Source organism: Taudactylus pleione, unplaced genomic scaffold (genome assembly GCF_031769625.1).
Source record: "Taudactylus pleione unplaced genomic scaffold, aTauple2 ptg000381l, whole genome shotgun sequence".
Classification (NCBI taxonomy): Eukaryota; Metazoa; Chordata; class Amphibia; order Anura; family Myobatrachidae; genus Taudactylus; species Taudactylus pleione.
In genome coordinates, this window is record NW_028284782.1 from 3,151,548 (window position 1) to 3,167,400 (window position 15,853).

Consider the following 15,853-nt stretch of genomic DNA (forward strand, 5'->3'; position numbering starts at 1 on the left):
GCTAGTTCCCCGAACTACATCTCAATCAGTGGACTAAGTTAGCATCGGAGCATGCTATTGCTGAGTCCTTCTACATCGCAGGTGGAAGTCATAAATACATTTTGAAAATAGAACAGTGGTTGTCTTCATATATCTCGAAGGAGGCTCCATTAGCAAAGCAATGATAGTGGAAATGGCAAAACTCTTGTCTTGAATGTAATGAAACTTAATATGTCCAATCTGGCTGGTTGGGATGAAAACCTGGTAATGTATGGGAGCTGTTAATATTAGAATGAACCTCTATACACACCTTCCTATACCTTCTAATGTCCTGCCTATACCTTCTAAGGATGACGCTAATTTGCGTACGCAGTCACACCATAAATAAAGACTTAGACGTGGAATCTGTGGTTCCAAAGCACAAGTGATATTCAGGTAAAAGTTCAGACAGTTACACGCAATTGATCCAGACACAATTTAGGCGCAAAAGAAATTATACAGACCCCAAGTACAGTATACATACGTGTGCGCTCTGGGACCAGATACCGGCATCAAGATTGAGACCTCCGCCGACAGCATAAACAGGAACACTGCAGGCTAGCATCTTGTTTCAGAGCACTCACATATATACCCGTACTAGGATAAGCAATACAATAGAATACGTTGGCAGGTTCTCATTGGTTCCTCTTCTTCTTCCGTTACGGTACAATTCATATTCAGTGCAAAGACACAACCCAGCCTCCAACAACCTGATTGTGTCCACTTTCCCGCTGCATAATAAATCTAGTCTAAACTATGGCATACAACATTTCAAGAAGTTATTCTCTCTAACATTCATATTTCATAGCCGCATGTTCTGATCTTCTCACCGAAGCCACCGGAACGCTGTTGAAACAGAGTAGATCAGTACGGCACCAAACACAGTCCAATTGTCATTTACTAAGCTATAGTTACAGAAAACATTCATTTCTTTATATACTGACATTGCATTTAAACCAAGTAATAATTATCCTTTTTGCGTTACGGGACCATTGCTTTTAAATGTATGTATGCGGGGAGAAACAGCACTGAATTGCGTTGTGCGTCTGAGGGTCGGTGGGGCACTCGGCGAGCAGCACTAAGCTGGAAGGGCATCTATGTGTGTGTGTGTGTGGCAATGCCGGTATGATTTTGGGAAGGATCACTAAAAAGCTGACTGTGTTCTGTTTAACATTGTGTGTATGAGTTGCAGGGAATTTTGCTACTTTTCAAATATAAGTCTGTGTGTGATATTATACATGTAAGTCCATGCATGATGGGCCACATATGCGCGCGCGCGCACACACACACACGTGTATGTATATATATATATATATATATATATATATGCACACATGTATTTTTCTGATGTTGTTTTTAAACTGCAATTGCAAAATGTGTTTATACAGTGAATTTAGTTCTCATACAGGGTGGAGGCTTCCAGCAGCGCAGTCGGAGCCTCACTCTTTATTCTGCTTGTTTTGGTTGTGGGGATGGACTCAATTGTGTAGCTCCATAGCTAGGCTACATTACAATTGCCACAGCTCATATATTCTTATGTAAAAGTGCTCATAGCACCACGGTATATTGTGTCGTGTTATGGTATAGGGATTTTCTCCAGGATGGGCTTTGTATAGGATTCCAAACGCTAATAAGTTAGTGTTTATGTGCTAAACACTGTCTGCCCGTGTTTGAGGAAGGCTGACTATGTACCTTTTTTTCAAAACAGTGTTGTGAGATTTTATTTCTAAGATGGAGTCTTGTCGCCCTTCACAAGATAGCATTGCGCAGATTCCAATTGCAAACAGATTCTGTCTTCGCCAATTATCCGGTTTCGACAGAGCAAATGACAGTCGATCATATGGTTTTAAACACTGGAAAAAGGACAAAAAAAAATTGTTCAAATTGGTTACATTTGTGTGTTTTAACCAATTTGTCTGAACAACCATTTTTGGCTATTTTCCAGTGTTTGTGAGCAAATGGATGATTGCCATTTGCTCTCATACATTACCAGGTTTTCATTCCAACCAGCCAGATTGGCTAGATGTCTAACAGATAATTGTATAGTGTATTGGAGCATACACACGGTCAGATGAGCGATTTTACCAAAGATTTGAACGATTTTTGACTGCATTAAAATGAATGGAATCGTCCAAGTCTGACTGCAAACACATCAGATGTCAGATATCGTTATCTGACCATCGGGAAGGCGCATCGTTGAAATCGTTCATCTGACAGATATGTCAGCTTTTCCTTCAGATATGAACGATTGAAGATTTTTTTTCAATTGTTATCGTTCAGATATGAAGAAAAATCTCACCGTGTGTTTGCACCATAAGCCCAGCTTTAGTCATCTTAGACATTCTATGTCGCAGGCAAGGAGATTGTTGTTTTGTATTGTTTAAGCTGAAGGTAATTCATTTTGGGGGGAATGGCTCCTAAATTGGGGAAGTCTGTCATCTATTTATAAAATGTTTTGGCCTTCCACAAATGGACGCTATGCTGATGGGTCAAAATGCAAAAACCAAGTTTCTCCACTGTCCACAAGATCATATGAAGGAGAAAAAGATGCATTGTCAATGTTGTGTTTTTTTTTAATCTGTTTTTCCCAATCTAGTATATCGCTTAGGCCATTGTAATAGATTAAGTACTTTAAAAGAAAAGGAGTTATCAGCAAGTATAAATTGTGATTTTGCTTGCACCACTAGGATTCTGTGATCCTACTTGACCTCATGCTTAATTGAATCTGCACCTCACCTTTTGTAATGAGACTGGTGTTCGAGAATAGTGGAACCTTACTAAATCACTAAATAGAAATTGATTATTTTCAATACATGTATTTTTTTTCCCATTTCAGAACCAACAAAAGTGCCATGTATTGATCTCACGAACACAAAGGAGAGGCAGAAACCCAAATCACAGACAGACTTTTCCAGTCCATATTTCTCTTCAGACAGAGGTTTGAAAGAACCACCTGATTACATTGAGAAGCCACCTCCAGAGACCATGTGAGTTATGCCTTTTCTTTTTCAAGTGTGTGTTTTTTTTTTAGATCTAATTTATTGAAAAGTTTCAAAGTAGCAAAGCCATTACAAGTGCAGTGAGAGATATCTGGTTCAGAGAACAAACAAAGAGGTGGAGTCGGGAGGGTGGTTATACCCAAGCTACCAGAGTCCTTATGGGGGCGAGCCGGTGGCCAGCACAAGATGTCTTTGGTCTGAGGAGAACAAATAGAAAAAAATCTGTCAGGCCTCTATACCATAAATTGGACTGAAATGTCCATTGATAAACTGATAAACACGTGAGAGAGCCGGGGTAACATCCACTGGGATAGAATACTTTGCTTGGCAGCAGTAGCAACCCTCTCTATGTGCAGCAGATTCCTGTGGTTCAGTTGAGCAGGAGGGTCAGAAGAGTATATGTTCCAAAATACCCATCTATTTGTTATAACTAAGTCAGTCCCGAGGTTTCTCTGAACAACTTATAGGACAAAGGCCCTCATTCAGAGCCGCTCGTTAGCGGCAGTACGCTCGTTCCGAGCGATGTTTGCACATCTGCGCATGCGTACGGTTTTTAGTACGCATGCGCGAACCAGTCAGTGCGGCCAAAAATCGTTTGTACGCTATATAGCGAGTGCCTGCTATTTTGAGTGACAGAATGAGGCGTATGTGGGTGGTAACAGGGGAAGGTGCTTGAAAATGGGGAGTGGAGATCCGAACGCAGGCGTGCTTAAAGGTCAAAACGGGCGTATTATGGGTGTGCATAATTAATACAGCAGCGTCATTGACCACGTCACTGGGTTATTTTATAGCCAGAACTGCTCGCAAATTTGTGGTAGCAAACACCAACCACAAGAATAGCGAGCAGTTCATACGCTGGTCGATGTACTCGATTAATCTAATAAATAGCGGACATGACGTATGGTGCGAGCGGCCAGGGGGCGTTTTTAACAAATAAACGAGCGTATGTTTTGCACGCTCGTTCAGACTTATAGGTGTGAACAGACTGCAATTTGCGAACGGATCATTTGAATAGCCACCCCTTGTTTTTGAACGAACGACCGCAAATAGCGAACGGCTCTGAATCAGGCCCAAAGTTCCAAGAACCCTACTCACTGACACCACAACATTCAATGTAGGAAGTTAGCCTTTAAGTGTGGACATTTAAAACCAGTAGATGTGGATGGTTCACCAATAAGGAACCATAGTTTAGGAGTTACAGTAAGTAGGAGCAATCGAACAATTTAAGGATCATTTCATCATTGGTTGTGGAGGCTATTTCAGAATTAACTGTACACCAGAACGTAGTATGTCCCCTAAAGTTTCCCCTGGGAAGGTTGTAGACCAGTTATCCAAGCCCTTTGTGAGAGTGTCCAGCTCTAGTAGTCAATGGGTGCATTTGTATATGTATGAAGAACCAAAACTTGGTGAGGAGTGGCAACGCAGCGCCCCATCTAGCACATAGTTCTTGTCAGCTATGGTCAATGTATTGAAGTTACTTTAAACATAACTAGAAACCTGTAAATATGAGAATAGCAGAAGGAAAGTGTGTGGCAGCATGCTTGTACCTGAGGGCGTGTAGGGAACTAAAGTGGACTGGTCCACAGAATTATATCTTTAATATAGACCCTGGAGATACCAATGACCCCCCCCCCCCAGTGGCACGGACATATTGGGAAATAGGTTGTCAACTTTGGGGAGGAATATAGAGCAAAAGGTGGTGTTGGGAGTAAATCAAATGCCGGGCAGTGCAAGCTGAGCAAATCAGCCAGTTGTCTCAGAGGGGGAATGATTGGTTGGACTTGTGTGGAATAGGCTCACCAGATAAACATATGGACAGAAGTAGTATAGAGGTCATTGCCTCCTATATAATACAGAGCATGCAAACAAAAAAAAAAAGAGAAAAGGTATTCCTGTATTGGGGCACTCACGGACTAGACCTAAATCTTCACTAAATCTTATAGTGGACATATTGTTTCTAATGACCCATCATTATCAAAAATTGTTCAGCTCAGTATAAAAGGGTTCCTGTAAAATAAACCAGGTCAAGTGACCTTGCAATCCAACCCAGGTAGCTACCAGGGTCGGACCCAGGATGGACCTGGATAATGGTGCAGTATAAACTGGGCGACCCAGGTTATCCGACCTGGGTCATGCCTAAAATGAGCTGATTGCTCCACAGCCACCTGTCAGCTCATTTTAGGCATGACCCACACACATCTGGAAAAAGAAGACATTGAGGTCCTGCGGGAGCATACAGATTGGCCAATGACCGTGCACCCTCCAATTCTAATTTAATAAACAGAAATCTGCCTCCTGGATCTGCTAAAACAGTGTAATAAATTGTACTGCTAAAAAGAATAACCACCCTCTGTTTAGTGTTGAAAGATACCAACATGCAACCATCTATCGAAGTATCTTAGACTAATGTTTTAACTCTTTCCAGTGAGATTCCTGGATAACCACCACATCAGGCTTCAAATGTTCTAAAGGCACAAAGCCTTTTTCCTTTTTTATGAGTGTGTTCAGACCTTCAGCATTCCAAGACATTCATTTTCTAGACTTCTTGATATGTTGAGAGGTCATCTCTTTATCAACAGTATTAACCCATGCCCACTCTCCAGTCCTTGCCAAGAAAAAAATGCCCAAATGTTGCACTCATCCATCTAAGTGAGTGGAGTGAGAGCCACCAACTGCCCAAGAAACACCAAGGAAGGACATTACAGATGAGTAACAAATAAAAACAATGCAGCAAGAACCTGTTTTTAAACTTTGTGTGCAGCCAAAGAAGCAGCAAAATAACAGTAGAACTGACCTTATACGAGTTTGAGGGAAGGGAAAGTTGGGTACCCTCAGAGGTAGTCAGGAGACCGGGCCAAGATTCGACCCCAAAAGGTGACTGGAATGGTGTACACAGTAGGTCAGACATATTATATGCTAAAACAATACAACATTAAAGTCAGTACATGTAGACAGTCATAATGGGCTAGTCCACTGCTGTTGCAATCAAAGTGGAAGCCTTAGGGAAAAAGCCTAGAAAAGCCTTTGCTGAGGAGGCGGGATTTAAAAAAAAAAAAGAAAAAGTTTGCCATTATGGGTGACCCACAGCTTCGCGGTAAAGGAGAGCAAAGTGGATTCCGGCTTTTAACAAGGAATTGCCGATAGTAGAGACCTCCATCTCATGGCAACTTGATAGGAAAAGTCTTTGAAAAGTTTGAAGTTTGTCACCATTGTTGTGAAGCTCAAGATGTTTCTTAGGCTTCCAGTAAATGCACCTTGTCTGGGTAATTAAGGATGCTCATAATAGCAGGATGGTATCTGCGTTGGTCATGTTGGCAGGTTGGTCCCACCTGATGAACCTGTTCAGTCATTAGCGGCATCATGGACAGTGGGCAGCCAACTTAGAGGGAAGCCAGGAGGAAACCAGATGCACCAAGTCTCGCTGCTTTACTGTCTCAGGCAGGACAATTATGCGCAGGTTGTTCTTCCTTTTTCAGTTTCATATGCTGAACTCATGCATCTGAATCAAGACTTGGTCCTCAGCCAGATCATCTGTGTGAGCTGTGCCGTACAGAGTCAATCGAGTCTTTTTATTTCCTTCAGACTTGCCATTTTTTGTCCACCAGTGGACAAATAATTTCAGAAACTTTGTGAATAATGGAGTGGGATATGAACCTAGATCGGTCTGATGTGTACCCTCTGCCAGACCACCAAAAAGTGGTGAGGGAGCGGGGTGGGGAGGCTGGCGTGGAGTCTGCAGCAGTTGTATGTTTGTCTGGGTTTTCAGGAATGACTGCCTCTGACACCTTGATGCTGCTTGGCCACAAACTTCACCATACTGGCAGAAATAGTAGCCATGCTTACGGTATGCGGTGTAGACAATCTGAGAGGAGATGTGTAGCAGACCACCACAGAAAGGTCTATTATCAGGTAGTGTAGGACTACCTGAGCAGAGATGCCTTGCCGTGGCTGGTGGCTTACCATATGTTTGCAAATGTATGTAACCGAGATGTCTGCATTGCTATTATGTAGCATGTAGGTCTCTTTTGGCCCATTGCAGTGTGCTGGGGGATTTCTTTCTGTTCTTTTTCTTGTCTAGAATTCAGGGTTGCATAAAATTTGGATCAAAAACTGATTTATTTGATTCTAAATCAGATTTTTTGGATTTAAATAGGATTTTTTATTAAAATTTTTAAGCAAACCTTTTAAATGTTTAAACGTTTTATTTAAAAACGTTTTTATATAAAAAATAAAACCAATTTAAATCAAATCTGTTTTTTTGATTATTATTTTTTTTAAATCCAATTTTATACAACCCTGGACTAACCCGTCCCTTACATGCATCGGTGATGGGCCAATAAATTGCTTGAGTAACTACCATTATACCACCCGTATTCCAAACGCAGTCCTATCTGGTCTCAGCTCAATCTGCAGTGCAGCCAACAAAACATGCAAGGATAGATAAAGGCTCTTAGAGAAGTGCTGCTGGAGCACAGGCTGCAGTTTTGTCAGACCCAGTGGGAGTTTGCCCACTGCGAGAGCTTTCTCTCCACTTGGGCGCTCTGGATGGTAGGAGTGAGGGGTATTTGCTGCATTTCAGCAGGAAGCTAGCCGGGAGGCAAGGGGAAGGAAGAGGATGCCCAGCCGCACTAGCAAGATGGCAGCTGTGAGCAGTGCCTCGCACCTGCGAGGCTGGATCTCTGTAGTATCTGCGGCCACAGGCACGGAGTCTGGCATCTGATATACCCATGGGTCTCACCAGGTTGGTTCGAATGGTGTGGCGGCCGAAAATCTTTTAGCCAAGTGGATTTGGGCCAATATACAGACACCTGCAGGGGGCTCTGTCACGTTTGGCTTAGGGGAATCCCCTATAGAGGGGGTGAAAGCTGAGGTCCCGGGTTGAGGGAGGAATCGGAGGCGTGGGGCCTGTATATAAGATCTCCTCATCCACGAGTATCGGATGTTGGCGAGACCTGACCAAAGGCGCGGAGTCTAAACTACTGGGAGGTGTTCACCAGTGACCCCTGCAAGCGGGATATGGGTTTAAGCTGCACCCAGCGGGCAGGTTGCTGTATTTTAGTCAGTTATCAGATACCCACGGGAATAGAGAAAATACTACAGTGGCCCAAGAGAAATACTTCAGGAAGAAGTACAGCTGCACCAAGAGTTAGTATTGTAGTGGTACACACGTAAGAGTCTTTTGACGCACAGTTGCACAAGAGATGGCACTTGAACTGCACACCGTCAAGGTGTTTTGACACACTATTGCACCAAGGGGATGGTACTTGAAAGGCACACAGGCAGGATGTTCAGACACACTGTTGTACAATGAGATGACGCTTGAATGGCACACAGGCAAGATGTTCGGACGCACTGTTGCACTTGGAGTTGGCACTTGTAAACTCGAGGGTATCACGAGGAGGTAACAGCAAGTATACACAAGGTAGCGACACCGTTGCACAGGCAACTTCCTTCTGTCCGGAGTCTGGCTATATACCCTAAGGTAGCAGATCATTGGTGGACAGCGTCAGCTGACCACCACCATGCTACCGTTGGGTAAAGGGTAGTCAAGTGATGTGAACTGTCATAGCTGCGTCCATGACGGCAACCGAGGCACAGCGCAGCTCATGGGTGTCCACATGACTCTAAGTATAATGCTCAGTGCTTCACTTGCCGCCACACCTGACGTCTGACCACCCGAGGGATCATGGGAAGCCGGCGCTGTGGTGAGTAACGGCCAATCCTAGGCTGCAACCTGACAGGCTCTAGGTAAACACAGCCACCGGAAGTATCAAGTCATCTATTTGTACATGAGATGAAGCAAATGTTTCAATAAGTAAAAGACCCTCGCGTAGCTGCTTTCTATGGGAGTTTTCCCAAAGTGAGCAATCCCTTTACATTGTAGGTACTGTGACTAGTGAGGACTTTGGCTTTTATTTTGTGTTAAGAGGCTAAAAACTTGAAATGTGCTTTCACTGTTCTCAACAGATGTAAAGTACCAGACTGCTTTCTGCAAGATCTGTCTTGTCCGACATCTCTATATGTGAAGAATTTCAAGCAGAAAAAACAAGAGCTGACAACAAGGCTGTACAGACATTACAACTGCACCATCTTTGAGCAGCAGGTACGTTGGCCTTGCACTCCTGCATACAGTTTGCCAAATAAACACACTTTTGAATATGCTGCTAAATCCTATAAATTGGCACAATGTTAATAATCGTTATTACCTTTATAACGATTATGCTCTATTTAGATCGCATCAATGTATTAGGCAGATTTATTTAGGTATATCAGACTCTACCTCAATGGCTCTTATGGTGCATCCACGCTGTCAGATAATCAGGACGATGTAAACTATATAGTTCGATCGTTTATATCGTCCTGATTATAAGCCCCTTCCAACGACCAAATAAATGGTCGATGCGCGGGCACCGATGGTCGATATCAACCATTGCCCGTGCATGGAGGCCAACCTGGTCAATATCGATCAGGTTAGCCTGGTTGCTATCGTTGATCCAGGGTCGTTACAGTACTTGGGGTGGGGGGGGGGGGGGGGAATGGTGAATGTGCTGGATGTTCGATAAATATCATCCAGCACATGTAGGACGATCAGACAACGATATCTAGTTGTTGTCTGATGTGACCTTGTGTACAGTCCTTTACTTAGAATTCCTTACCACACCAAGGCCACACACAACTCTGTTAACTTCCCTGTATGTCTGTGTTTGTGTGAAAATGCAGTACACATAGTCATTTTTGTTGAAAACGGGGAGATCAGAAAAGATCCACCCAGGTAATCGTCACACATGGCAGCAATTCCTTACGCAATGTAGTAGAAATGTCTCTCTGCTTGATGTGGACTGGTGCAATCGAGTGCTGTAGAGACTGTTTATACTTCTCATTGCGTTCCACCCATCTGCTAGTGAATTTTCCAACCCCTCTATGGGCTCAATCCAATTAGTTGCCATGATCTCGCTGGTGCGAGTTATCGCAAAAACAGCTGCACTTTACTGCAGCCTGTACTCACGTAAAGGTGCTTGTAGCCCCATAGGGTTCCGAGCAAAATTGTGCGAATCTGGATTCTGAGCGTGCTGCGAAGGGTGCGAGATGAGGTGCCGGTGTTTTAACGCCACGGCAACTCTCACCCTTCGCGGCTAATTGAATTGAGCCCTACGACTGGAATAGAAGTGCACTATGAGCCTCCTCTTTATGCAGACTGCAAACAAAGCTGTGAAAGGAGTTTGTATTACAAATGAATGTAACACCAGGACAGGCTAATTATTAAAAATAAACAAAAAAAAACATATAACCTGTAATCCTAGCAAAGTATAAATGTGATTACAAAACAGATTTTTTACATCGAAAGTGGTCCCGCACTGATTATGTGATGGTGATCTTAAACCTGAGGTAGATATTCTTAGTACGTATATAATATAATATAGCTTTCAAGCCTATATAACTCCAATAGTTATTAAATGTTTCTAGTTTCCGGAGGTGCCCCCAGACTTCGTTGTTTCAATAGTATATTGAAAAAGCAGCCCGTGGTGAAACGCGCGTCGGCGTTACCTGCATGCTGCCGGATACCGCACTATCATATGCGGGATTGCATATCACTTTACCCAATTCTGGGACAGTGATTTAAGCATTATAAAAAAATATATAACTCTGCAATACTGCTATTAGCAACGATGCGGCACATCCATATGAATTAAGGATGCACAGTCATACGTGCAGCATATTTCCTCCCCTCTGGGTATTCTCAATATTGGTGGAATTTATAAAGCAGATATAAGAGCGACTGTGACTCTCTGCCTAACATTATTCCGCAATCTATTTATATGTATAGATATTTATGTGCCTCATCAAGAGATCATTATCCAGTGTTTTGAGGGGTGCATAAGTGTGGGGGATTTCTGTGCGGTTACCCTCACAGGTGTTTACCCCTTATCACCATATCTGGCTCAGATAGTGTCATGATATATGAGAATCATAACAACTATATATCCTAATGTATCTATGAGTCCTCACACGGCAAACTAGATACTTGGTGTCGACTTACATAAAACATTGTATCTATTTAAAAATATACACAGGACACCAAGTACCTTGTGAAAATCTTTTCTACAATATCTAGACACTTTTGCTGAATTCAATATAACCATTCATTTAGGATAAATGAGTAATACTATTTAAGATATAGGGTGGGGCCTGTACACTTATACTCATAGAGATATTTTATATATCGCAGATCTATGCATCCAATCATGATTGTGCCATCCATATGCAGAGTATAAAAATCATGGTTATTTATATCCGGCAGACACAGGAGGTGTTTTAATTACTTATTTTCAATATATCCTACTTTCTCTTACCTTACTTTTATTTTATTTTATATTTCGCCTTTATTTGACTATATTGGACACATTATATTTTATTAATACCTAATAAAAGTTATATTTTAATTTATTTTCCTGAGGAGATAAGATTTACATATGTGTAAGCCTGTTAGTGCACCAGACCAGAAATAGTTGCTTCCTTTCCCTTTTCTCTTCCCTTTTCCCTTCTGTTGTCAGTGATTATAAAACAGTCACGTTTAAACTTCACAGAAGTTGGTTCACTTACAGGGCCTGGAATTATGTAGGGGAATGTATTGCTCTAATTTTTGCTTTTCTATATTTTATTTATTTTCTTTTAATCCTTTATTAAGGTGTAAAACTTATTTTACATCGCTATACACCAATATGAAGGGGCTAATTTCATTTTGTCTGGTTATGTGGAGATTTTACCTTGGGTTACATTACCTCAACCCTCACTGTTCAATTAAATAATGCTTACCGTGGAGGTGGTGTGGTAATTCTGCATGGTTTTATCTGTTAGAAGTGTGAGGAAAAGTGGGAAAATCGCACAACCCCAAAAAAAGTGGCCAATAAGGTGGCAGGGCAGTATAGAAAGCTGTTATTGGCCAGAAGCAAAGTATTTGGGGATCTTACAAGGTGTCAAATGGTTGATTTTTGCATATTCACAGTGTAAAAACATTAAGTAAGTGTTTTTCAGCAAATGAAAACCTCTAATGAATTTGGGGTACAGCTGTAAGTTGAAATCTCATGTCTTATCTATACAACACCCCCAAATACCTGTCCCACATTATTTAACCCAGTGGTTCTTAACTCCAGTCTTCAGGTACCACCAACAGGTCATGTATTGTGGATGTCTATTTATCATGCACAGGTGAGAGAATCTATTTTGCTGGGTCAGTAATTATCCCACCTGTTTCCACGGACAGAAATGCTCACCAGGTGGCTTAAGAAAAGAGGGAGTAGGATAACTGCGCACTGAGAATGGGTATGGTAATAGCGAGCTGCAGTAAATAGAACAGCTGACTCTGTAGGTATAGGAATGAATAATTTAAATTATATACTGCGCTCAACTAAACCTTGTGCCAAACTAGAGAACTGGTCCAATATGGGCTAATCAAATTATTAGGAGGGTAAATATGTTAAGAAAAAACGCTTGGTAAAAGACATACATATATACCTAAATAAATCTAAATCACTGCATGTAGCATAAACAATTAGGATTCAATGAGGATATGGCAATTAGCAAAAACACCATATAACGCAAATATACGGAGGAGATCAGTATGAAACTGCTGAACGTATAGATAATTACATATGTCAAGGTATTGTAATGATAACTGATGGATTGGTGTCAGAAGTCAGAATAAGTCACTTCCAGAGAAAATGATGCTCGCAAAACAGAAGTGCAGGCAAAAAGTCTTTGTGGATTGAGTTGTTAATGGTACCAGCGGCGTCCCGCTGATACCTTACAGTACTTTGATGTAGTGCTGGTAGTGAGATGCCCGGGGTGTGCTTCTTGAGGAAGTGAGTACGGACTAATCGGCAAGTAGGGGGTTAAATCTCAAACGGGCTAGTTCACCCCTGGTGAAGGTGCTGGCAGTACGCCTGATCCCAGACGCTTGCCAGAAATGCACTCCGGAGCGGCTGCTACGTTGGTGTGAGGGGATGTTATGGTCGGGCTCTCTGAAGCCAATTACCATTCATCCTTATCACACTGGAGACTTACCTTCTTTTGCCTCGCCGCTGTCCGCTACTTCCTCCTGCCGGCTGTGCTGGTTTGCGATGCGTGTCCTCCCTTCTTCCCGTCTGGTTCTCCTGGTCTGGTCACGTGTCTGCGTCTTCTCCTCCGTCTGCTTCTTCTGGGTATGGTCACAGTGATTGAGCCGCTGCTCGATTCGTTGTGTAAACAGCAGTTTTTCTTCATACAGATCTCCAGAATATAATTGTTGTGGTAGTCTTGTGGTGGAACCTTTTGGTCTCCAACGCGTTTCAGCCCGTTTGGCCTTTATCAGGGAGTTATGTGTCAGATGGCTTGTTGGATTTTTGAGAACCACTGATTTTACCCCATTCAGCTTTTTGTAGAAAATCTCCTACAAAAGGACATGTTTAGTGGCCAGTTTTGACTATATAGAAACTTCTATGTGCCTTATTAATAGGGTGGTTGGTACCAAAGGTTCTGAGCAAGGTCTGGAAATTTTTATATTGAAGCAGGGATTTTTGTTCCTACTCAGGAATCTATGCTAAATTAATATGGGTCTCAGTGAGAGTTAATGCAGATTTTAGTCCGTACCTCCTAATTGAATAGGAAAAAGTTGTGGTGGTAACCCGCTTCTAACTGAATTTGGTGCCAATTAATTAGAAATTATTTTTAAATTTATATATCAAAATATTTACCAACTATATTATAATTATGAAAACTCATGACCATTGTGAGGATAGAACAGTGGATAGAAAAAATGAATAAGAATTAAATAGAAAAATTCAGTCACATTCTGTTTCTCTTTGATTTCTGAATAATGAATTGAAACCATGCAATTGGTGGAAACCTTAAAATCAAACTATGCAAACATCTTTTCTGTCACTGACTGACTGCTTCAACTGATAATCAGTTGTCTCTTCCATGGAATCTCTATACATCCAGTAGAATTGGCTTCATAAAATGACAACCATGCTTCAGTTTTGCTAAAAATAACTTTTTTACATCTAATGCTGTGATTGCTGAACATGTTAATGCTGGCTATGATAGAAAGGAGCTAGGACAGACTGCATCACAGCTTGCTGCGTTGTGTAGCTGCAGACTGGTCAGAGTGCCTATGCTGACCCCTGTCCACCGCTGAACCAATGGGACATGAGTGTCAGAACTTGAGCATGGAAGAAGGTGGCCTGGTCTGATGAATCACATTTTCTTTTACCTTATGTGGACGGCCGTGTGCATGTCGTTTACCTGGGAAAGAGATGGCATTAGAATGCTCTATAGAAAGAAGTCAAGCCTTTGGGGGCAGTGTTATGCTCTGGGCAATGTTCTGCTGGGAAACATTGGGTCCTGCCATTCATGTGGCTGTTACTTTTGACACGTACCATCTATCTAAACATTGTTGCAGACCAAGTACACCCCTTCATGGCAACCGTGTTCACTGATGTCAGTGGCCTTTGTCAGCAGCACAATAAGTCATGGAGGCCCCACCTCACATCTGCTGCTAACCCCTCAATGCCAGATACCACAGGACACCTCCAGAGGTCATATGTGGAGTCCATGCCTCGACGGGTCAGAGCTGTTTTGGCGCTATGACATGCGCCCTAAATAATAGACAGGTGGTTTTAATGTTATGGCTGACTGGTGTATACAGTCTAGCCAATTAAAAAAGGAGTCCTAACAAACCTGTATGTTTCCAGCCTTAATAGTGACTTCCTCCTGCAAATTGTCTATATCCAGTCCTATTCTCTAAATATGAATCTGCTATGGATTTTGAGAGAATATTAATATCCCTTTTTTTTTATTTTATTTTTTTATATTGAGTCATTTGTATTGAAATTTTAAAATGCACCTTACAATAAAATGTATAAATAAATGCAGCAGACATGGAAATAAATGTGGCATGCATAATGACATAAGGCAGAGTAAAATTGAAGATCAGAATAATCAAAACCGGGTATACATAAAATTCTAAATCGCATAAGAACATGCCAAGTACCCGAAGGTGCCATTTAGGTTCCTGGAGCCAGAGATCAAAGAGGATATAGAAAGGCACATACAGATGGGTCCATATACATCTATCCTCTGTGGCTACACATAAAGCGGGAGCTCCATGTGACTCTGTAGGGCAGAAGGTTTTGTTTGTGTGACTTTTTACCTTCCAATGCGTCTTAATCTCACAACGATGCAAATACATAGCATTCCTATGTTCTGTGTGCAACGGCGGGTGTATTTGCTTGCGAAACACTACTTTACAGTTACAGCCGCTGACACTGTAACGTAGCATTTCCGCTAAGCTACCTCGAACAACCCCTTCCCCCTTGATATAAAGGCAAAGAGATAAATGTTCATAATCTAGATAGAGCAGGATTCTACCATTAAAAAAATGCTAGAATCCTGCTCTGTCTAGATTATGACCATTTATCTCTTTGCCCAAGTCATTTATATGCAAATATTTAGATAACATAGGCTGGAAACAGACATAGTATAAATGACTGGGGTGACTTGGTAAAGAAGTGACCTTAACCGGATATGGTAGGGTGACCCTTAAAACAGTGAATTTTATAAAAATATAAAGATAAAAAGTTAAATACAGACCAAATGTGAATAACTGGGTAACTAAATGAGATGTCTTGAGCTAAATAGGGCAGGATAATACCCTTAAACTGAAACAACTTGTATACATACATTTCTATCAAGAGCTTGAAATCCACCATAATAAAATACACAAAGATACAGTAACAGGAAAAAATAAAAGGGGTAAAGACAGCGATCAAACAGTAAGGCGAAATAATAGACTATAGGAT

General features: G+C 41.7%; 1 protein-coding gene across 1 annotated transcript in view; it reads left to right on the forward strand.

The window, feature by feature from the left end:
* Positions 1 to 15,853, forward strand: part of GCNA (germ cell nuclear acidic peptidase) — an 82,400-nt gene that overhangs the window by 48,566 nt on the left and 17,981 nt on the right. The window contains exons 8-9 of the mRNA XM_088445485.1: positions 2,855 to 3,005; positions 8,985 to 9,120. Coding sequence (XP_088301611.1) covers positions 2,855 to 3,005; positions 8,985 to 9,120 — 287 coding nt within the window. The remainder of the gene's footprint in view (positions 1 to 2,854; positions 3,006 to 8,984; positions 9,121 to 15,853) is intronic.